This window comes from Ranitomeya imitator, chromosome 7 (genome assembly GCF_032444005.1).
Source record: "Ranitomeya imitator isolate aRanImi1 chromosome 7, aRanImi1.pri, whole genome shotgun sequence".
In the NCBI taxonomy this organism is placed as follows: domain Eukaryota; kingdom Metazoa; phylum Chordata; class Amphibia; order Anura; family Dendrobatidae; genus Ranitomeya; species Ranitomeya imitator.
Window position 1 is genome coordinate 114,215,202 of NC_091288.1, and position 24,292 is coordinate 114,239,493.

Genomic DNA, 24,292 nt, shown 5'->3' on the forward strand with positions numbered 1-24,292 from the left:
GGCCCAAAGGCATTTAACCCCTTAAAAACATCAGTTACTTATTCAAATGTGTGAAAATGGACTGTTTGCCCACTTTGGTGCCAGTTCTGATGCATAGAACCTATTTGGGCCAGACTAGAGGGACCTGGGTTTGATGCGGGGCATCATTATCTGTGTATTTTAAGTGTCAGATCAGTGGCCCAAAGGCATTTAACCCCTTATAAACATCAGTTACTTATTAAAATGTGTGAAAATGGGCTGTTTGCCCACTTTGATGCCAGTTCTGATGCCCAGAACCCATTTGGGCCAGGCTGGTGGGACCTGGGTTTGATGCAGGGCATCAATATCTGTGTATTTTAAGTGTCAGATCAGTTGATCAAAAGGCATTTAACCCCTTAAAAACATCAGTTACTTATTGAAATGGCCAAAATTGACTGTCTACCCACTTTGATACCAGTTCTGATGCAGAGAACGCATTTGGGCCAGGTTGGAAATAACTGGCTTTGATGTGGGGTGCTCTGTTCTACATGTCTGCAGTGTGAGATCAGTGGCCCAAAGCATTTAACGCTTTTTTAGCGCTCTTTGGTGCCAACTTTGATGCCCATTTTTGTGCCAGTTTTATTGTTTTTGTAGCTGTTTTTAAGTGTATTCACATCAGGACACCTCACTGCATTGTCTTTTATTATTGTGATACCTATTTTTTGTTGTTAAACCTACAAAAAACAGAAAAGAAAACATTTCCGAATAAGAAACTGACAAATAAGAAACCAACTTCAGCTCCGAATAAGAAACTGAACGAATAAGAAACCAACTTCAGCCTCGTAGTCTACATGTAGTATGTACGGTATCTGATACAAACAGCAAAGCACAAAATTAGCCCTTACAAGGACTGTTAATATGCTGGTTCAGTTTCAGCACCAGTATCAACGCTCCAGGCCTCTGGTTCATTATACTGTGTGCACATGCCTGAACAAGTACTCTCCCTCCAAAAAGAATTGTCACAGAGCTGTGCAATGGCGACACCTGTCCTTTTATAAGTCCTAATGTTGTCATACTACCAGCCAATCACAGTAATGTCACTACCAAGATTGCCACGGAATTACAGTGATTCTCAGGCAATCCCGTATGCTTATTGGCTGTATAACAGGTGCCAAACATGTAAGATGGGGACTACAGTTTTAGATTGAGCACTGGCTAATGTTCGTCTAGTAACGAACACATCCGAACACCCATCCCCCTATTGTTACACCCCTGGTCAGATTTACTAGTCTTATTTGTTGGAAACTGTGAACAGGTTTTTGCTATGTAATCTGAGGACATCATGAGGTAGCAGGTGAGACACAGATTTCATTGATGTCACATATTGAACTGTGTGCTATTCGTTCCAGACAATGTTTTATCACCAAGAGATTATCACTGTCAAGACTTTCTCAGTTCTGTTAAATGCTATATCTTAGAACTGTGTATCACAACTATTGCACCCAGTCTTGTCCTACATCATGATGCTTTCAGATGAGATAGCAATGATCTGGTGACAGATTCCATTGAAACAATATCTTTAGTTAATTAAGATCGTTTTCACAATCATACAGTTAACTGATATATTTTTCTTGTTTAGCAAATTGGCATTAAACCATCATAAATACCCTAATCGGATGGAGAGAGAAGCTATGATTTTATCCTCTTTTGCTGGCATTCTAATGGTAAGTTCTAGGATGCTACTATATGCATTTAGCAATAAGGCATATCTTTCATCGTGCAATATACACTTGAGGGTTTTAGTTATACCTTTCATGTTGCTTAAAGGGGTTTTTCTGAAGTTGTTAAATGGTTAGAATTGCAAAGTGCTTGTAAAAAGAAGTAAGTATGCAATATAAAAGGTATGTGAACACGTTGAGTATTTGTAAGAAGAAATTTATGGACCATTTCTGCATCTCTTGGCAGGAAAAATGCAGTAGCAAAAATGTGTGCTTTTTCTTCATTTTCGAGCTATTTTTGCATGCATTTTTTCATTTGCATTTTTCAAGTTTTTTGGACGGCAATGAATGCTATAGATATAGATAATAAATATAGATAATAGAAAGAGGTAGATAGACATAAATTTAATTTTTTTTGTGTCTGTATTTCTTTTTACTTATTGAGTTAGAAATTAGGGTGTCTGATAGACACCTCTCCATTACTCACACCAGGCCTTCAGGAAGGTTTTCAATGAGGCCAGACATGCGACCTCTTCTCTCCGCTGACTGCATCAGAGAGAATTCACTGTGGGCCAGTATGACATACATTTCTGCACTCTCCCACCATTTTGCCGGCACATGACAGCTGATTTGAACAGCTGACATGTGCCTCTGTAAGCTGCCGGTCCTCAGGCCCGTTGTGACACCATATGCAGATGTACTGTTCCCTGGGTTCCTTCTGATGCATGACAATTGTCACGCTCACGCCCTGACTGGTGGGCTTTAGCTCGGGGGGTTTGTGGCCCCACTGTGCCACGAACCATACTACCCTGGAAGGGGCGTGACTATGACAGCTGCCTTGGTCTTCACTGGAGCCTCTGAGGGTGAGGTCAGGCTTGTGCGGCAGGCAGCTGCCAGGTGCTACTCCCGGGTGGTGTCTGGTTGTGGCTGCTGATCCCACTTGAGAAACAGGAACACCAGGATTGGTGCGGGCATGAGGCAGGACTAGCAGATGAGCACAGATGAAACTCAGACGAGTAGGCTGGCACGGCTGAGACACAGAGCTGGCAGAGACACAGGGCTGGCAGGTACGGCAGAGACACAGGGCTGGCAGGCACGGCAGAGACACAGGGCTGGCAGGTATGGCAGAGACACAGGGCTGGCAGGTATGGCAGAGACACAGGGCTGACAGGTACCTCAGAGACACAGGGCTGGCAGGCACGGCAGAGACACAGGGCTGGCAGGTATGGCAGAGACACAGGGCTGGCAGGTATGGCAGAGACACAGGGCTGACAGGTACCTCAGAGACACAGGGCTGGCAGGTACGGCAGAGACACAGGGCTGGCAGGTTCGGAAATGAGCCGAAAGGAAAAGAGTATGAAGAAACAGGTTGGGACCAGTTCACACAGGAAGAGAAACACAAGGCTGCAGATAGGAGCGGTAGAGCAGCAAGCAGGGCCGGACTGGGACTAAAATTCAGCCCTGGCATTTGAAGGTACACAGGCCCACTTGTCACATGGTGACTGTATAATATTTTTGTACACTTGTAGGTTACAAGAAGTGAGTGGAGTGTAACACGACTATATAACAAATAATCACTGCTGTATCCAGCATTACAGCTCAGTCCTATTTATGGCTTTTAGCTGCAGTACCAAGAAAAGCCACTACTTTACCTACATAACTGGATCTCATAGATAATGAAGGGATTGAGATGACCAAAGGCTATGCAATCTCATTCTGATGCTCTATAAACTTTGCCTACAGCCACTTTTGGTTCCGCTGCGCAGCACAAGACCCGGTGACTCTGAAGAGCGGTGACATCAGTAACTCAGTAACGTCACCGCTCTTCAGATATTCCAGGTCTTGCGCTGAGCTCGGCGACTGTGAAGAGCGGTAGTGTTACTACCATCACCGCTCTTCAGAGTCGCTGGGTCTCGCCAGGTCTGGGTTAATAGTGGGGGTGTCTGATAGACACCTCTCCATTACTTACACCAGGGATTGATAGCAGTTGACATTACGCAGCTGACATCAAACCTAAAAATCATTACACATGCCAGAATTAAATGCTCTGGCGGCTGGGAAAAGCAGTAGAGTTAGCGCTATTCCCAGGCGCCGGGAGCTAACTACAACTGTCATCATCCTTGCCTGGTCTCCCTGCAAAGCATTTCTGCTGTATTTACATGCGCTGATCTCAGGTCACTAAATGAGTGTGATCGACAATAGTGAAGTCGTTTGCTTGTTTCCCAGCCTCTTTACACCAACTGAGAAAGAATGAAGGAAACAGAACAATCACAATCAAATCAATCTGTCCCTATACAGTATCGTGTTATCAGCAGCACAACTACAGTTTACATCGGCGATGTGCTGCTGAGAACAAGGATTTCTGTTCCCACATAAACAATCAAATCACTCGATGAAAAGGCAGCATTTTGCTTGTTTAGTATAATACACCCCATAGTCCTCCATATTGTATAATACACTCCTCAGTCCTTCATATTGAATAATACACTCCTCAGTCCTCCATATAGTATTATACACGCCACATAGTCCTCCATATAGTATAATACACTCCTCATAGACCTCCATATATTAAAATACACTGCAATTCCTCCATATAGTATAATACACTCATCAGTCCTCCATATAGTATAATACACTCCTCAGTCCTCCATATAGTATAATACACTCCTCAGTCCTCCTTATAGTATAATACACTCCTCAGTCCTCCATATAGTATAATACACTCCTCAGTCCTCCATATAGTATTATACACTCCACATATTCCTCCATATAGTATAATACACTTCTCATAGACCTCCATATATTAAAATACACTGCAATTCCTCCATATAGTATAATACACTCCTCAGTCCTCCAAATAGTCAAATAGTATAATACATTCCTCAGTCCTCCAAATAGTATAATACATTCCTCATAGTGCTCCATATAGTATAATGCCCCATCATTGTCATCCATGTAGTACAATTCACTTCCCATAGTATAATGCACCCCATAGTTCTTCATATAGTATGTATTACCCATAGTCCTCGATACAGTATAATGCAGCCCACATATAGTATAATGATGCCACCCCAGGGTATAATGCAGCCACCTCACAGAATATATTGTAGCCTTCTGAGTATAATGTAACCCCCCAGAGAATATAATGCAGCCCCCTCATATAGTATAATGCAGCCCCTGCATATATAATATATGGTAGCCCCCTCATAGAGCATAATGAAGCCCCCCATAGAATATAATGTAGCCCCTCCATAGAATATAATACAGCACCCCATAGAATGTAATACAGCCCTCCCCCATAGAATGTAATGCAGCCAACCCCATAGAAAGTAATGCAGCGAGCCCCCCATAGAATGTAATGCAGCCAGCCACCCATAGAATGTAATGCAGCCAGCCCCATAGAATGTAATGCAGCCAGCCCCCATAGAATGTAATGCAGCCAGCCCCCATAGAATGTAATGCAGCCAGCCCCCATAGAATGTAATACAGCACAGCCCTCATAGAATGTAATACAGCACAGCCCCCATAGAATGTAATACAGCACAGCCCCCATAGAATGTAATACAGCACAGCCCCCATAGAATGTAATACAGCCCTCCCCCATAGAATGTAATGCAGCCAGCCCCATAGAAAGTAATGCAGCGAGCCCCCCATAGAATGTAATGAAGCCAGCCACCCATAGAATGTAATGCAGCCAGCCCCCATAGAATGTAATGCAGCCAGCCCCCATAGAATGTAATGCAGCCAGCCCCCATAGAATGTAATGCAGCCAGCCCCCATAGAATGTAATGCAGCCAGCCCCCATAGAATGTAATACAGCACAGCCCTCATAGAATGTAATACAGCACAGCCCTCATAGAATGTAATACAGCACAGCCCCCATAGAATGTAATACAGCACAGCCCCCATAGAATGTAATACAGCACAGCCCCCATAGAAAGTAATGCAGCACAGCCCCCATAGAATGTAATGCAGCACAGCCCCCTTAGAATGTAATAAATCCCCCCATAGAATGCAATGCAGCCCCCCCAATAGCCCCACAATCCAGTTATTATTCAGTGATTATATTAAAAAACAAACAAAAAAACACTCACCTCTCCTCGTGCCCAGCACTGTTCCTGGCTCCGGTCTCAGCAGCTGCAGCCTGCCCGGTCACATAGCAGGTGCGCGATAATATGATGTCACCACGGATCCGCAGTGTCAGCGCCAGGCAGAGCGGGGAATGATGGGAGAGGGAGCATCAGCAGACGCTCTCTCCTCCATCATTGCATTCAACTGTACTGGCATCATAGACGCCGGTATAGTTGAATGCGATGGCGCTGGCGGGGGGGGGGTAAGTCGTCGACGGCGGGGGGTGAGTCGGCGCTGGTGAGCGGCCCATGATGACTGCCACCGACCCTGTTGAGGGAGGATCTAAATTGATCCTTCACGGTAGACTCAGTGATTTCCAAATTAATCTACAGGGCGTTGCTGGCAACTGAAAATGACCAGACGGAGTCGTGTGTCTCTGTATGGGGGATCGAGCAGATCTCTGGCCCCCGTTTATTGTGCATCACCTTCTATAATCATAGAAATTACACTTCAACCAATCAGCATAAGAACACACTCACGGTTCTTTACCTATAAGAATACAGAAAAAACTTAACCCATGAGGATACAGAAAAAACGAAAACTACAGATATGGTCGTGTCTTCTTGGCATAGAAAAAGCATACCAACAGGTGCCTCATTATCTGGTTCAAGAGAACACTGTGGCCTTGTAGTAGAACATAAACAATAGCCTAGTTGAATAACAGACTTGTGAACAACAAGATAAATTTACTTCACAGCAGCTATAACCTTTTACCTAATTAAATAACAGAATTTATCTTTAGGCAACAAGAAAATGGAGTCAAAAGCACAAAATGGAGAATCTTTCTTAATTTGTTCCTTCACATTGCCCCCTAAATTTTGTTAATTAATGTCCAGCATCAGAGGTACTATCCCAAGCTATCAGCTCGAGGGGTACTGGGCCTCACATGACTGGTGCCATGTTGCCAGCCATGACTGTTGCGGCGTACCCATTTCCCCTGTATACTAGAATTTACGAATAACAATTATTGACAATTATTGACAACAATGGTGGGGATCTTTTGAAGATAGCCATGCGCTTGGCTTCAACATATTCATCAGGTAACTTTGTGAAGTCGGTGTAGAGAAGAGCAGGGGTGGCAACGCTTTTGGTTTCATCATTAGTTGTCTTAGTGCAGAATTTCCTAATACATACAGAGATACACCAAATAACAAGTTTTAGCATTACATACATGACAAGGATAAAGGCAGAGATGTGTAACAAACTTTGCAAGATTCCAGCTATCCAGCCCCAAGTCCCTTAAACCAATTGGCTGGATTAAAAAGGAGAAGGTGTCTGCCCACCAACTGTCCCGATCACAGTCATTGTTTTTATCATATTAATCTCTGAGTCTTTGAATATCTTCTAACTTTAACTTCATAGTACTATTGGGATCTATATAATAACAGCATTCGGGTCCAATAACCTGACACATACCACCCTGTGCTGCTGTTAAGTAATCCAGTACTACAGTAAGTTAATTAGTGACTATGACAAGTTAGTTTTGGACAACAGTAGTATTAAGTATATCCAATATATCCCAAATTTGATCATCTAGATAATCTGTGGCCCTAAGCAATTTATCCCACATTTGTGTAATCATATAGTAAATGAAAATAAAACTGAGAATTTTATTGGCTACACCCATCAGTACTACCGTACTAATCTTTCATTATATTGTACAAACGTATTATTCAAGGATATTGGGGAATTTAGGCTGTCCCATGCGGTTACTAATATTATTATATGGTAATACGAAAAACCAAAACATTATATCCCCATATTTGCTACTAGTCTGTTTGACCAGATTGCACTGCGATACGTGGATCCACGTCGGCTTTCCTTCCAGCTTTACTGACATAAGAGTATTGAGGAGGACTTGGTAGGAGCCGTCATATAAGGGTTCTAGTCCATGTTTTCTGACATGCCTTTTCACGACTACAAAATCACCTGGCTTCAGGTTGTGACAAGTGTCGGTTTCTGCTGAATCTGGAAGGGAAGAAGAAACTAAAACATGGGTGTTAGCAAAATTTTTTACTAAGCTGAATAATATTGAACAGTACGGTCAGTTTCTTCTGATAACTACTGAGACTGGAAATTTGCAATTGAGAACCTAGCACTAGGGTTGAGCGAAACGGATCGTTCTTTTACATAAGTCGCCGACTTTTGGCAAAGTCGGGTTTCATGAAACCCGACCCGATCCCTGTGTGGGGTCGGCCATGCGTTACGCGACTTTCGCGCCAAAGTCGTGTTTCAATGACGCGAAAAGTGCCATTTCTCAGCCAATGAAGGTGGACGCAGAGTGTGGGCAGCGTGATGACATAGGTCTCAGTCCCCACCATCTTAGAGAAGGGCATTGCAGTGATTGGCTTGCTGTCTGCGGCGTCACAGGGGCTATAAAGGGGCGTTCCCGCCGACCGCCATCTTACTGCTGCTGATCTGAGCATGGGGAGAGGTTGCTGCCACTTCGTCAGAAGCAGGGATAGCGTTAGGCAGGGTACATTAACCCCGAAACCGCTTGTGCTGTAGCGATTTCCACTGTCCAACACCACCTTTTGTTTGCAGGGACAGTGGAAGCAACATTGTTTTTTCCTCAGCGCTGTAGCTCATTGGGCTGCCCTAGAAGGCTCCCTGATAGCTGCATTGCTGTTTGTACGCCGCTGTGCAAACCAACTGCTTTTTCAAAGCACAAATCCTGTTGCTCCTTCCTTTCTGCACAGCTATCTTGTTTGTTTGTCCATACTTTTGATTTAATTTGTGCAGCAGTCCACTCCTTGTTATTGCTGCCTGCCATACCTTGCTGAGATTACTGCAGGTAGATAGTAATTGTAGGACAGTCCCTTTTTTTTTTCTTCCATTACATCTCTTCAAGCCACTTTCTGCCACAGAAAATATACTCTAATACAGTGGCCCACATTTATTCACTAGTCTCCCTGAATAAAAAGAAAAGGGTGCAGATTAAAATTGGCAAATCTGCATCAGTGGCAGTCCTGTGTGTGGCATTTGTGTCTCATTTTCTGGCACAGAAAACATACAGTCTAACAGTGGGCCTGATTTCTTGCCAATTCTCCCAGAAATAAAAAAAAAAATAGTGGGAGATTAATATTGGCATTTGTGCTTGAGTGCCAGTCCTGTGTGTGCCATCTCTCTCAAATTTTGGTGCACAGAAAGCCTAGTGTCTAATACTGTTTTTTTTTTTTTTTTTAATTCTCCCTGAAAAAAAAAAAATTGTGGCAGATTGATATTGGCATTTGTGCTTGAGTGCCAGTCGTGTGTGCCATCTCTCTCAAATTGTGGGGCACAGAAAGCCTAGTGTCTATAATACTGTTTTTTTTTTTGTTTTTTAATTCTCCCTTAAAAAAAAAATAGTGGGAGATTAATATTGGCATTTGTGCTTGAGTGCCAGTCGTGTGAGCCATCTCTCTCAAATTTTGGGGCACAGAAAGCCTAGTGTCTAATACTGTTTATTTTATTTTTTTAAATTCTCCCTGAAAAAAAATAAATAGTGGGAGATTAATATTGGCATTTGTGCTTGAGTGCCAGTCGTGTGTGCCATCTCTCTCAAATTTTGGGGCACAGAAAGCCTAGTGTCTAATACTGTTTTATTTTTATTTTTTTTAAATTCTCCCTGAAAAAAAATAAATAGTGGGAGATTAATATTGGCATTTGTGCTTGAGTGCCAGTCGTGTGTGCCATCTCTCTCAAATTGTGGAGCACAGAAAGCCTAGTGTCTAATACTGTTTTTTTTTTTTTTTTTTTAAATTCTCCCTGAAAAAAAATAAATAGTGGGAGATTAATATTGGCATTTGTGCTTGAGTGCCAGTCGTGTGTGCCATCTCTCTCAAATTGTGGGGCACAGAAAGCCTAGTGTCTATAATACTTTTTTTTTTGGTTTGTTTTTTAATTCTCCCTTAAAAAAAAAATAGTGGGAGATTAATATTGGCATTTGTGCTTGAGTGCCAGTCGTGTGTGCCATCTCTCTCAAATTGTGGGGCACAGAAAGCCTATTGTCTATAATACTGTTTTATTTTTATTTTTTTTAATTCTCCCTGAAAAAAAAATTATTGGGAGATTAATATTGGCATTTGTGCTTGAGTGACAGTCCTGCGTGTGTGGCATCTCTCTCATTTTGTGCCACAGAAAACCTAGTGTGTAACATTGTGCCTGATTTTCCTTGCAGTCTTACCCACCTATAAAGGGATATCTAAATCCTACAGAAGCTAGAGTTCACCTTGTAAGTTGTTTTACAGTAACAAATACCGTTACTTTGGTTACGTTTTGCAAACAATGAGGAAGTCTGGTGGAAGAGGTCGTGGCCGTGAGCGGTCATTGCCAGCTGGTAATGATGGTAGTGGTGGTGGAGCATCAGGTGGTCGTGGGAAAAGCAATATAGCACCTAAGTCTCGAGTTGTGGAGCTAGGTTCGTCGTCTGGCTACACAAGGCCTCGACCGCTCCCTTTTCTGGGAGTAGGAAAACCGCTTTTAAAGCCGGAGCAGCAAGAGCAAGTTTTGGCTTTCCTTGCTTACTCAGCCTCTAGCTCTTTTGCCTCCTCTTCTGAAACTGGTAAATGTAAAAGCAGCGCATCGTTAGTGGATGTTCACAGTCAGGGACAAGTCGCTTCCTTGTCCTCTTCAGCAAAAACAACAACAGAGAAGGATGCGTCAGGCGACACAACGGGTTACTCCATGGAGCTCTTTACACATACCGTTCCTGGGTTAGAAAGTGAAACAGTTAACAGGCCATGCCCATTAGAAGTTGAATCGGACATGGAGTGCACAGATGCACAGCCACAGCCAGATTACTATGCTGTTCCTTTGACTCAGACCAGAACATTGCCCTCGCAGTGTACTGATCCAGAATCAGACCCTGATGAGACTATGGTGCCCCGTCATGAACGCTATACCACCGGCTTACACGGTGACACAGACGAAGTTGCACACGAGATAGAAGAGGAGGTCATAGATGACCCAGTTGTTGACCCCGATTGGCAGCCATTGGGGGAACAGGGTGCAGGTGGCAGTAGTTCTGAAGTGGAGGAGGAGGGGCCGCAGCAGGCATCAACATCACAACAGGTTCCATCTGCCGGGCCCGTATCTGGCCCAAAACGCGTGGCAAAGCCAAAACCAGTTGGAGGACAGCGTGGCCATCCGGTTAAAGAAGCTCAGTCTGCAATGCCTGAAAAGGTATCTGATCGTAGAAAGAGTGCAGTCTGGCATTTTTTTAAACAACATCCAAATGATCAGCGCAAAGTCATCTGTCAAAAATGTTCAACTACCTTAAGCAGAGGTCAGAATCTGAAAAGTCTAAATACAAGTTGCATGCATAGACATTTAACCACCATGCATTTGCAAGCCTGGACTAACTACCAAACGTCCCTTAAGGTTGTAGCACCCTCGGCCAATGAAGCTAGTCAGCAACGCTACATCCCTTCCATCACTGTAAGGCCACCATTTCCCGCACCACCTGCAGTATCTGTGCAGGTTTCATTGCCAGCCAAAGCAGTCAGGGAATCACCAGTTTCGTAGTAGGAAACACTGCATGTAGGGCACCGGCAAGAATACCGTCTCCAACCGTCTCTCAGTCTGCCATGTCCACCGGCACCCCCGCTAGTTCCACGATCTCCAGCTCTCCAGTCCAGCTCACCCTACATGAGACTCTCGTTAGAAAAAGGAAGTACGCATCCGCGTACACATGGTTTGAACTGTTGTGAATTCTGTTGTCAAGCTCCCTCCTGTGGTCATGAATGGTACTTCGGCTGGTTCTGTCCATGGGCTTCCTCTGGTGGTTGTGAGTGGAGCTGCGGCTTCTGAGTTTCCTTCTACAGGTAATGAGGTTAATTCGTTAGCTGGCTGCTCTATTTAACTCCACTTAGATCATTGCTCCATGCCACCTGTCAATGTTCCAGTATTGGTCTAGCTCTCTCCTGGATCGTTCTTGTGACCTGTCTTCCCAGCTGAAGCTAAGTTACTGCTTGTTTTTCTCTGGTTTGCTATTTTTCTGTCCAGCTTGCTTTTTTGATTTTTGTCTTGCTTGCTGGAAGCTCTGGGACGCAGAGGGAGCGCCTCCGCACCGTGAGTCGGTGCGGAGGGTCTTTTTGCGCCCTCTGCGTGGTCTTTTTGTAGGTTTTTGTGCTGACCGCAAAGTTACCTTTCCTATCCTCTGTCTGTTCAGTAAATCGGGCCTCACTGTGCTAAATCTATTTCATCTCTGTGTTTGTAATTTTCATCTTTACTCACAGTCATTATTTGTGGGGGGCTGCCTTTTCCTTTGGGGAATTTCTCTGAGGCAAGGTAGGCTTTATTTTTCTATCTCTAGGGCTAGCTAGTTTCTTAGGCTGTGTCGAGTTGCATAGGGAGCGTTAGGAGCAATCCACGGCTATTTCTAGTGTGTGTGATAGGATTAGGGATTGCGGTCAGCAGAGTTCCCACGTCTCAGAGCTCGTCCTATATTATTAGTAACTATCAGGTCATTCCGTGTGCTCTTACCCACTAGGTCCATTATTGTCCTTACCACCAGGTCATAACAATACAGGTGGCCAAAAGTATTAATGCATCTCAATAGAGGGATAAGAGAAGTTCTGAGACCATTTTTTTTTCTTTGCAGTGTGTTTTGTCTCTCTTTTCCCCTTTACCTCTGGGTGGTTCAGGATACAGGTGTAGATATGGACATTCAAGGTCTGTCCTCTTGTATGAATAATCTCACTGCAAGGGTACAAAACATTCAAGATTTTGTGGTTCAGAATCCGATGTTAGAGCCTAGGATTCCTATTCCTAATTTGTTTTTTGGGGATAGATCTAAGTTTCTGAATTTCAAAAATAATTGTAAATTGTTTCTTGCTTTGAAACCTCGCTCCTCAGGTGACCCTGTTCAACAGGTGAAAATCGTTATTTCTTTGTTACGTGGCGACCCTCAAGACTGGGCATTTTCCCTTGCGCCAGGAGATCCGGCATTGCGTGATGTTGATGCGTTTTTTCTGGCGCTCGGATTGCTTTATGATGAACCTAATTCAGTGGATCAGGCAGAGAGAATCTTGCTGGCTCTGTGTCAGGGTCAGGATGAGGTAGAAATATATTGTCAGAAGTTTAGGAAGTGGTCTGTACTCACTCAGTGGAATGAATGTGCCCTGGCAGCAATTTTCAGAAAGGGTCTCTCTGAAGCCCTTAAGGATGTCATGGTGGGATTTCCCATGCCTGCTGGTCTGAATGAGTCTATGTCTTTGGCCATTCAGATCGATCGACGCTTGCGTGAGCGTAAAGCTGTGCACCATTTGGCGGTATTATCTGAGCATAGACCTGAGCCTATGCAATGTGATAGGACTTTGACCAGAGCTGAACGGCAAGAACACAGACATCGGAATGGGCTGTGTTTTTACTGTGGTGATTCCACTCATGCTATCTCCGATTGTCCTAAGCGCACTAAGCGTTTCGCTAGGTCTGCTACCATTGGTACGGTACAGTCGAAATTTCTTTTGTCCGTTACTCTGATTTGCTCTTTGTCATCCTATTCTGTTATGGCATTTGTGGATTCAGGCGCTGCCCTGAATTTGATGGACTTGGAGTTTGCTAGGCGCTGTGGTTTTTTCTTGGAGCCCTTGCAGTATCCTAGTATCCTATTCCATTGAGAGGAATTGATGCTACACCTTTGGCCAAGAATAAGCCTCAGTACTGGACCCAATTGACCATGTGCATGGCTCCTGCACATCAGGAGGATATTCGCTTTTTGGTGTTGCATAATCTGCATGATGTGGTCGTTTTGGGGTTGCCATGGCTACAGGTCCATAATCCAGTATTGGATTCGAAATCTATGTCTGTGTCCAGCTGGGGTTGTCAGGGGGTACATGGTGATGTTCCATTTTTGTCTATTTCGTCATCCACCCCTTCTGAAGTCCCGGAGTTTTTGTCGGATTACCGGGATGTATTTGATGAGCCCAAATCCAGTGCCCTACCTCCTCATAGGGATTGCGATTGTGCTATCAATTTGACTCCTGGTAGTAAGTTTCCTAAGGGCCGACTGTTCAATTTATCTGTGCCAGAGCACGCCGCTATGCGGAGTTATGTAAAGGAATCCTTGGAGAAGGGTCATATTCGCCCGTCGTCGTCACCATTGGGAGCAGGGTTCTTTTTTTGTGGCCAAGAAGGATGGTTCTTTGAGACCTTGTATTGATTACCACCTTCTTAATAAGATCACAGTCAAATTTCAGTACCCTTTGCCGCTGCTGTCGGATTTATTTGCTCGGATTAAGGGGGCTAGTTGGTTCACCAAGATAGATCTTCGTGGTGCGTATAATCTTGTGCGTATTAAACAGGGCGATGAATGGAAAACAGCATTTAATACGCCCGATGGCCATTTTGAGTACCTGGTTATGCCATTCGGGCTTTCCAATGCTCCATCAGTATTTCAGTCCTTTATGCATGACATCTTCCGAGAGTACCTGGATAAATTCCTGATTGTATATTTGGATGATATTTTGGTCTTCTCGGATGATTGGTAGTCTCACGTGAAGCAGGTCAGAATGGTGTTCCAGGTCCTTCGTGCAAATTCTTTGTTTGTGAAGGGGTTAAAGTGTCTCTTTGGAGTTCAGAAGGTTTCATTTTTGGGTTTCATTTTTTCCCCTTCTACTATCGAGATGGACCCTGTTAAAGTCCAGGCCATTTATGATTGGACTCAGCCGACATCTGTGAAGAGTCTGCAAAAGTTCCTGGGCTTTGCTAATTTTTATCGTCGCTTCATCAGTAATTTTTCTAGTGTTGCTAAACCGTTGACTGATTTGACCAAGAAGGGTGCTGATGTGGTCAATTGGTCTTCTGCGGCTGTGGAGGCTTTTCAGGAGTTGAAGCGTCGTTTTTCTTCTGCCCCTGTGTTGTGCCAGCCAGATGTTTCGCTTCCGTTTCAGGTCGAGGTTGATGCTTCTGAGATTGGAGCAGGGGCTGTTTTGTCGCAAAAAAGTTCTGATGGCTCGGTGATGAAACCATGTGCCTTCTTTTCTAGAAAGTTTTCGCCTGCTGAGCGCAATTATGATGTTGGCAATCGAGAGTTGTTGGCCATGAAGTGGGCATTCGAGGAGTGGCGTCATTGGCTTGAAGGAGCCAAGCATCGCGTGGTGGTCTTGACGGATCACAAGAATTTGACTTATCTCGAGTCTGCCAAACGGTTGAATCCTAGACAGGCTCGTTGGTCGCTATTTTTCTCCCGTTTGATTTTGTGGTTTCGTACCTTCCAGGCTCTAAGAATGTGAAGGCTGATGTCCTGTCAAGGAGTTTTGTGCCCGACTCTCCGGGTGTTCCTGAGCCGGCGGGTATTCTCAAAGAGGGGGTAATTTTGTCTGCCATCTCCCCTGATTTGCGGCGGGTGCTGCAAAAATTTCAGGCTGATAGACCTGATCGTTGCCCAGCGGAGAAACTGTTTGTCCCTGATAAATGGACTAGTAGAGTTATCTCTGAGGTTCATTGTTCGGTGTTGGCTGGTCATCCTGGAATCTTTGGTACCAGAGATTTGGTGGCTAGATCCTTTTGGTGGCCGTCTTTGTCGCGGGATGTGCGTTCTTTTGTGCAGTCCTGTGGGATTTGTGCTCGGGCTAAACCCTGCTGTTCTCGTGCCAGTGGGTTGCTTTTGCCCTTGCCGGTCCCGAAGAGGCCCTGGACGCATTTCTCTATGGACTTTATTTCGGATCTCCCTGTCTCTCAAAAGATGTCGGTCATTTGGGTGGTTTGTGATCGCTTCTCTAAGATGGTCCATTTGGTACCCTTGTCTAAATTGCCTTCCTCCTCTGATTTGGTGCCATTGTTTTTCCAGCATGTGGTTCGTTTACATGGCATTCCGGAGAACATCGTTTCGGACAGAGGTTCCCAGTTTGTTTCGAGGTTTTGGCGAGCCTTTTGTGCTAGGATGGGCATTGATTTGTCTTTTTCCTCGGCTTTCCATCCTCAGACAAATGGCCAAACCGAACGAACTAATCAGACTTTGGAAACATATCTGAGATGCTTTGTTTCTGCTGATCAGGATGATTGGGTGTCCTTTTTGCCTTTGGCTGAGTTCGCCCTTAATAATCGGGCCAGCTCGGCTACTTTGGTTTCGCCGTTTTTCTGCAATTCTGGTTTCCATCCTCGTTTCTGTTCAGGGCAGGTTGAGTCTTCGGACTGTCCTGGTGTAGATGTTGTGGTGGATAGGTTGCAGCAGATTTGGACTCATGTGGTGGACAATTTGACATTGTCCCAGGAGAAGGCTCAACGTTTCGCTAACCGCCGGTGCTGTGTGGGTCCCCGACTTCATGTTGGGGATTTGGTTTGGTTGTCGTCTCGTTATGTTCCTATGAAGGTTTCCTCTCCTAAGTTTAAGCCTCGTTTCATTGGTCCATATAAGATTTCTGAGGTTCTCAATCCTGTGTCGTTTCGTTTGACCCTTCCAGCTTCTCTTGCCATCCATAATGTATTCCATAGGTCATTGTTGCGGAGATACGTGGCGCCTGTGGTTCCATCCGTTGATCCTCCTGCCCCGGCGTTGGTTGAGGGGGAGTTGGAGTATGTGGTGGAGAAGATTTTGGATTCTCGTATTTCGAGACGGAAACTCCAGTACCTGGTCAAGTGGAAGGGTTATGGTCAGGAAGATAATTCCTGGGTCTTTGCCTCCGATGTTCATGCTGCCGATCTGGTTCGTGCCTTTCATTTGGCTCGTCCTGGTCGGCCTGGGGGCTCTGGTGAGGGTTCGGTGACCTCTCCTCAAGGGAGGGGGTACTGTTGTGAATTCTGTTGTCAAGCTCCCTCCTGTGGTCATGAATGGTACTTCGGCTGGTTCTGTCCATGGGCTTCCTCTGGTGGTTGTGAGTGGAGCTGCGGCTTCTGAGTTTCCTTCTACAGGTGACGAGGTTAATTCGTTAGCTGGCTGCTCTATTTAACTCCACTTAGATCATTGCTCCATGCCACCTGTCAATGTTCCAGTATTGGTCTAGCTCTCTCCTGGATCGTTCTTGTGACCTGTCTTCCCAGCTGAAGCTAAGTTACTGCTTGTTTTTCTCTGGTTTGCTATTTTTCTGTCCAGCTTGCTATTTTGATTTTTGTCTTGCTTGCTGGAAGCTCTGGGACGCAGAGGGAGCGCCTCCGCACCGTGAGTCGGTGCGGAGGGTCTTTTTGCGCCCTCTGCGTGGTCTTTTTGTTGGTTTTTGTGCTGACCGCAAAGTTACCTTTCCTATCCTCTGTCTGTTCAGTAATTCGGGCCTCACTGTGCTAAATCTATTTCATCTCTGTGTTTGTAATTTTCATCTTTACTCACAGTCATTATTTGTGGGGGGCTGCCTTTTCCTTTGGGGAATTTCTCTGAGGCAAGGTAGGCTTTATTTTTCTATCTCTAGGGCTAGCTAGTTTCTTAGGCTGTGTCGAGTTGCATAGGGAGCGTTAGGAGCAATCCACGGCTATTTCTAGTGTGTGTGATAGGATTAGGGATTGCGGTCAGCAGAGTTCCCACGTCCTAGTGCTCTTACCCACTTGGTCCATTATTGTCCTTACCACCAGGTCATAACATTGAACGCCCACATTCCTAGACTAATCTCGTTAGAGATGATGCCCTACCGGTTAGTTGAAAGCGAAGCTTTCAAAGCCCTGATGGACTATGCTGTACCACGCTACGAGCTTCCGAGTCGACACTTCTTTTCGAGAAAAGCCATCCCAGCCCTCCACCAGCATGTTAAAGAGCGCATCGTCCATGCATTCAGGCAATCTGTGAGTACAAAGGTGCACCTGACAACAGATGCATGGACCAGTAGGCATGGCCAGGGACATTACGTGTCCATCACGGCACACTAGGTGAATGTGGTGGATGCAGGGTCCACAGGGGACAGCAATATTGGGACAGTTCTGCCTAGCCCATGGTCTAGGAAACAGTTGGCTGTAGCCGTTCGCCCCCCTACTCCTCCTCCTCGTCCTCCTGCAGAAGCGAGAGCTCGTCCACAGACCGCAGACGCACAACCACTCCATCCGCAGCTGCCACTGTTGCACACCAGGTGTCCCATTATGGGGCAGCTACTGGCAAGCGTCAGCAGGCTGTATTGGCAATGAAGTGTTTGGGCAACAACAGACACACCGCGGAAGTTCTGTCCGAGTTCTTGCAGAAAGAAACGCAGTCATGGCTGGGCACTGTACATCTTGAGGCAGGCAAGGTAGTGAGTGATAACGGAAGGAATTTCATGGCTGCCATAGCCCTTTCCCAACTGAAACACATTCCTTGCCTGGCTCACACCTTAAACCTGGTGGTGCAGTGCTTCCTGAAAAGTTATCCGGGGTTATCCGACCTGCTCCTCAAAGTGCGCAGAATTTGCTCGCATGTCCGCTGTTCGCCCGTACACTCCAGCCGTATGCAGAACTATCAGCGGTCTTTGAACCTTCCCCAGCATCGCCTAATCATCGACGTTGCAACAAGGTGGAACTCAACACTGCACATGCTTCAGAGACTGTGCGAACAGAGGCGTGCTGTTATGTATTTGTGAAAGGATACACATACACAGGCAGGCAGTTGGATGGGAGACATGGAGTTGTCAGGTGTGCAGTGGTCGAAGGTACAAGACATGTGTCAAGTCCTTCAGTGTTTTGAGGAATGCACACGGCTGGTTAGTGCAGACAACGCCATAATAAGCATGAGCATCCCCCTAATGCGTCTGCTGATGCAAAGTTTGACGCACATAAAGGAGCAGGCGTCTGCAGCAGAGGAAGAGGAAAGCCTTGATGACAGTCAGCCATTGTCTGGTCAGGGCAGTGTACAGGACGAGGTAGCAGGCGAACAGGAGGAGGAGGATGAGGAGGATGATGGGGATGAGTATTTTTTTAATGAGGAAGCTTCTCCGGGGCCAATGGAAATTGGTGGCGTGGCAAGGCCGGGTTCTGGTTTTTTGAGGGACACAAGTGACGTAGATTTGCCTGTAACTGCCCCTCAACCCAGCACAACCGCAGATTTGAGAACTGGAACTTTGGCCCACATGGCGGATTATGCCTTACATATCCTCAAAAGGGACCCACGCATTATTAAAATGATGACCGATGACGATTACTGGTTGGCCTGCCTCCTTGATCCTTGCTATAAAGGCAAATTGCAAAATATTATGCCACATGAGAACAAATATTAGCAACCAAACAATCAACTCTTGTTGACCGTTTGATTCAGGCATTCCCAGCACACAGCACCGGTGATGGTTCTCACACGAGCTGCAGGGGGCAGCAGACCAGAGGTGTTAGAGGTGCACAAATCAGAAGTGGCGTTGGACAGAGGGGTTTTCTGACCAGGTTGTGGAGTGATTTTGCTATGACCGCAGACAGGACAGGTACTGCAGCATCAATTCAAAGTGACAGGAGACAACATTTGTCCAGTATGGTTACTAACTATTTTTCATCCCTTATCGATGTTCTCCCTCAACCGTTATTCCCATTTGATTACTGGGCATCCAAATTAGACACCTGGCCGGAATTGGCAGAATATGCATTGCAGGAGCTTGCTTGCCCAGCAGCTAGTGTGCTATCAGAAAGAGTATTCAGTGCTGCTGGTTCAATATTAACTGAAACAAGGACTCGTCTGGCTACCCAAAATGTTGATGATCTAACCTTCATTAAAATGAACCACTCCTGGATTTCGAATTATTTTGCCCCACCTTTCCCGGCTGACACCTAGCTTTCCTATGAAAAGGTCTTGCTTGTGGACTGGTCTGACTGAGTTTTCCAATCTCGTAATTTGCAGCAGCTGTTTGTCCAGCATACGACATGTTTACACCTCCCTAAATGGGCAAACTCCCCCCACGGGGCCGTGATCTCGCCACTTGGCGCAAGCACCCGTGAGAGTGCCGTTTGTCTGAAGAGGTGGGTGTGCACGCTTTTGGTCGACGGCACTGCCACTGTGTCCCTCATAGTACAATAAAGTGTCTCTGGCGGTGGTGGCGCGCAACCAACGTCAGACACACCGTTGTAACATGAGGGGCGCTGGCCCTGTACCGCCGGCCACAAGACAGTTCCCCCCCAGCTCAAACAGTGCTCTACGATTTGCAAACTTATCTCTCACAGCCGAATAAAAGAGAGAAAATAGCATATGGACGGCACTGCCCCAACTAAATCCATAATCTTCAGGAAAGCCGGTACTAGAAAGCTATATCATGTCAGCAACAGCCACGGCAAAAAAGATATCGGGTGCAAAACCATGAAATAACATATGTGTCCCAGGTAGCAAAAGAAAAAAGCAGGATGCACTCACCAATCTTCAAAGTAGCAAATTTTATTGAGTCTTCACAATTAAAACTTCTGCATGCAGACCCGTTGAAGCGCAAGGACCGCGCGAAACGGACGTCGTCTCCCCTGCTCGCACGAGCTCCTTTTCTTCTCCCCTGGCCATGAAGTTTTAATTAACATAGTAACATAGTAACATAGTTAGTAAGGCCGAAAAAAGACATTTGTCCATCCAGTTCAGCCTATATTCCATCATAATAAATACCCAGTTCTACGTCCTTCTACAGAACCTAATAATTGTATGATACAATATTGTTCTGCTCCAGGAAGACATCCAGGCCTCTCTTGAACCCCTCGACTGAGTTCGCCATCACCACCTCCTCAGGCAAGCAATTCCAGATTCTCACTGCCCTAACAGTAAAGAATCCTCTTCTATGTTGGTGGAAAAACCTTCTCTCCTCCAGACGCAAAGAATGCCCCCTTGTGCCCGTCACCTTCCTTGGTATAAACAGATCCTCAGCGAGATATTTGTATTGTCCCCTTATATACTTATACATGGTTATTAAATCGCCCCTCAGTCGTCTTTTTTCTAGACTAAATAATCCTAATTTCGCTAATCTATCTGGGTATTGTAGTTCTCCCATCCCCTTTATTAATTTTGTTGCCCTCCTTTGTACTCTCTCTAGTTCCATTATATCCTTCCTGAGCACCGGTGCCCAAAACTGGACACAGTACTCCATGTGCGGTCTAACTAGGGATTTGTACAGAGGCAGTATAATGCTCTCATCATGTGTATCCAGACCTCTTTTAATGCACCCCATGATCCTGTTTGCCTTGGCAGCTGCTGCCTGGCACTGGCTGCTCCAGGTAAGTTTATCATTAACTAGGATCCCCAAGTCCTTCTCCCTGTCAGATTTACCCAGTGGTTTCCCGTTCAGTGTGTAATGGTGATATTGATTCCCTCTTCCCATGTGTATAACCTTACATTTATCATTGTTAAACCTCATCTGCCACCTTTCAGCCCAAGTTTCCAACTTATCCAGATCCATCTGTAGCAGAATACTATCTTCTCTTGTATTAACTGCTTTACATAGTTTTGTATCATCTGCAAATATCGATATTTTACTGTGTAAACCTTCTACCAGATCATTAATGAATATGTTGAAGAGAACAGGTCCCAATACTGACCCCTGCGGTACCCCACTGGTCACAGCGACCCAGTTAGAGACTATACCATTTATAACCACCCTCTGCTTTCTATCACTAAGCCAGTTACTAACCCATTTACACACATTTTCCCCCAGACCAAGCATTCTCATTTTGTGTACCAACCTCTTGTGCGGCACGGTATCAAACGCTTTGGAAAAATCGAGATATACCACGTCCAATGACTCACCGTGGTCCAGTCTATAGCTTACCTCTTCATAAAAACTGATTAGATTGGTTTGACAGGAGCGATTTCTCATAAACCCATGCTGATATGGAGTTAAACAGTTATTCTCATTGAGATAATCCAGAATAACATCCCTCAGAAACCCTTCAAATATTTTACCAACAATAGAGGTTAGACTTACTGGCCTATAATTTCCAGGTTCACTTTTAGAGCCCTTTTTGAATATTGGCACCACATTTGCTATGCGCCAGTCCTGCGGAACAGACCCTGTCGCTATAGAGTCACTAAAAATAAGAAATAATGGTTTATCTATTACATTACTTAGTTCTCTTAGTACTCGTGGGTGTATGCCATCCGGACCCGGAGATTTATCTATTTTAATCTTATTTAGCCGGTTTCGCACCTCTTCTTGGGTTAGATTGGTGACCCTTAATATAGGGTTTTCATTGTTTCTTGGGATTTCACCTAGCATTTCATTTTCCACCGTGAATACCGTGAAGAAGAAGGTGTTTAATATGTTAGCTTTTTCCTCGTCATCTACAACCATTCTTTCCTCACTATTTTTTAAGGGGCCTACATTTTCAGTTTTTATTCTTTTACTATTGATATAGTTGAAGAACAGTTTGGGATTAGTTTTACTCTCCTTAGCAATGTGCTTCTCTGTTTCCTTTTTGGCAGCTTTAATTAGTTTTTTAGATAAAGTATTTTTCTCCCTATAGTTTTTTAGAGCTTCAATGGTGCCATCCTGCTTTAGTAGTGCAAATGCTTTCTTTTTACTGTTAATTGCCTGTCTTACTTCTTTGTTTAGCCACATTGGGTTTTTCCTATTTCTAGTCCTTTTATTCCCACAAGGTATAAACCGCTTACACTGCCTATTTAGGATGTTCTTAAACATTTCCCATTTATTATCTGTATTCTCATTTCTGAGGATATTGTCCCAGTCTACCAGATTAAGGGCATCTCTAAGCTGGTCAAACTTTGCCTTCCTAAAGTTCAATGTTTTTGTGACTCCCTGACAAGTCCCCCTAGTGAAAGACAGGTGAAACTGCACAATATTGTGGTCGCTATTTCCTAAATGCCCAACCACCTGCAGATTTGTTATTCTGTCAGGTCTATTAGATAGTATTAGGTCTAAAAGTGCTGCTCCTCTGGTTGGATTCTGCACCAATTGTGAAAGATAATTTTTCTTGGTTATTAGCAGAAACCTGTTGCCTTTATGGGTTTCACAGGTTTCTGTTTCCCAGTTAATATCCGGGTAGTTAAAGTCCCCCATAACCAGGACCTCATTATGGGTTGCAGCTTCATCTATCTGCTTTAGAAGTAGACTTTCCATGGTTTCTGTTATATTTGGGGGTTTGTAACAGACCCCAATGAGAATTTTGTTACCATTTTTCCCTCCATGAATTTCGACCCATATGGACTCGACATCCTCATTCCCTTCGCTAATATCCTCCCTTAAAGTGGACTTTAGACAAGACTTTACATAGAGACAAACCCCTCCTCCTCTCCGATTTTTTCGATCCTTTCTAAACAGACTGTAACCCTGTAAGTTAACTGCCCAGTCATAGCTTTCATCTAACCATGTCTCGGTTATTCCCACTATGTCAAAGTTACCTGTAGATATTTCTGCTTCTAGTTCTTCCATCTTGTTTGTCAGGCTTCTGGCGTTTGCGAGCATGCAGTTTAGAGGATTTTGTTTTGTTCCAATCTCCTCACTGTGGATTGTTTTAGAAATGTTCTTACCTCCCTTCTGAGTATGTTTTCCTGGGTCGTCTTTGTTCGAGTCTAATGTTTTTCTTCCCGTCCCCTCTTCTTCTAGTTTAACGCCCTCCTGATGAGTGTAGCGAGTCTTCTGGCGAATGTGTGTTTCCCAGGTTTGTTGAGGTGTAGTCCGTCTCTGGCGAGGAGTCCATCATACCAGTAATTCACACCGTGGTCCAGGAATCCAAATCCTTGTTGTCTGCACCATCGTCTTAGCCAGTTGTTTGCATCAAGGATCCTGTTCCATCTCCTGGTGCCATGCCCGTCTACTGGAAGGATAGAAGAAAAAACTACCTGTGCATCCAGTTCCTTTACTTTCTTCCCCAACTCTTCAAAGTCCTTGCAGATTGTCGGTAGGTCCTTCCTTGCCGTGTCATTGGTGCCAACATGTATCAGAAGAAATGGGTGGACGTCCTTGGAGCTGAAGAGCTTTGGTATCCTATCGGTCACATCCTTGATCATCGCACCTGGAAGGCAGCATACTTCTCTTGCGGTTATGTCCGGTCTGCAGATGGCTGCTTCTGTGCCTCTAAGTAGTGAGTCTCCCACCACCACCACTCTTCGTTGCTTCTTGGCTGTACTTTTTGCTGTCACTTGTTGCTGTGTGCCCTTTTCTTTTTTGCTTGCTGGTATTGCTTCATTCTTAGGTGTGCCATCTTCATCCTCTACAAAGATTTGATATCGGTTCTTCAGTTGTGTGGTTGGTGATTTCTCCATGGTCTTCTTGCTTCTTTTGGTCACATGCTTCCACTCATCTGCTTTTGGAGGTTCTCTGACACTTTTTGCACCTTCTGTGACCAGTAGAGATGCTTCTGTTCTGTCTAGAAAGTCTTCATTCTCTATGATGAGTTTCAAAGTTGCTATTCTTTCTTCCAGACCCCGCACCTTTTCTTCTAAAAGGGCCACTAGTCTACACTTCTGACAGGTGAAATTGGATTCTTCTTCTGGTCGATCTGTGAACATGTAGCACATGCTGCAGCTCACCATGTAGGTTGTCACATCTGCCATGTTGCTCCTAGATCCTGCTGACTTGCTGTGTGTTTTCCTTCTTGTGTAATCTACTCAGCCAAGCTCTCTTGCAATAATGTCCTTCAGGCAAAAATTCGCGCGCCGTAAGGCGCGTGGTTTGGTGATGCTTTCGAAGCAGCTGGTCCCGGCT

At 45.0% G+C, this 24,292-nt stretch overlaps 1 protein-coding gene across 1 annotated transcript in view; it reads left to right on the forward strand.

Annotated features, from left to right (window-relative positions):
- Positions 1–24,292, forward strand: part of C7H2orf80 (chromosome 7 C2orf80 homolog) — a 212,470-nt gene that overhangs the window by 18,803 nt on the left and 169,375 nt on the right. The window contains exon 2 of the mRNA XM_069735385.1: positions 1,598–1,682. Within this exon, the coding sequence (XP_069591486.1) occupies positions 1,635–1,682 (48 nt within the window). The 5' untranslated portion in view covers positions 1,598–1,634. The remainder of the gene's footprint in view (positions 1–1,597; positions 1,683–24,292) is intronic.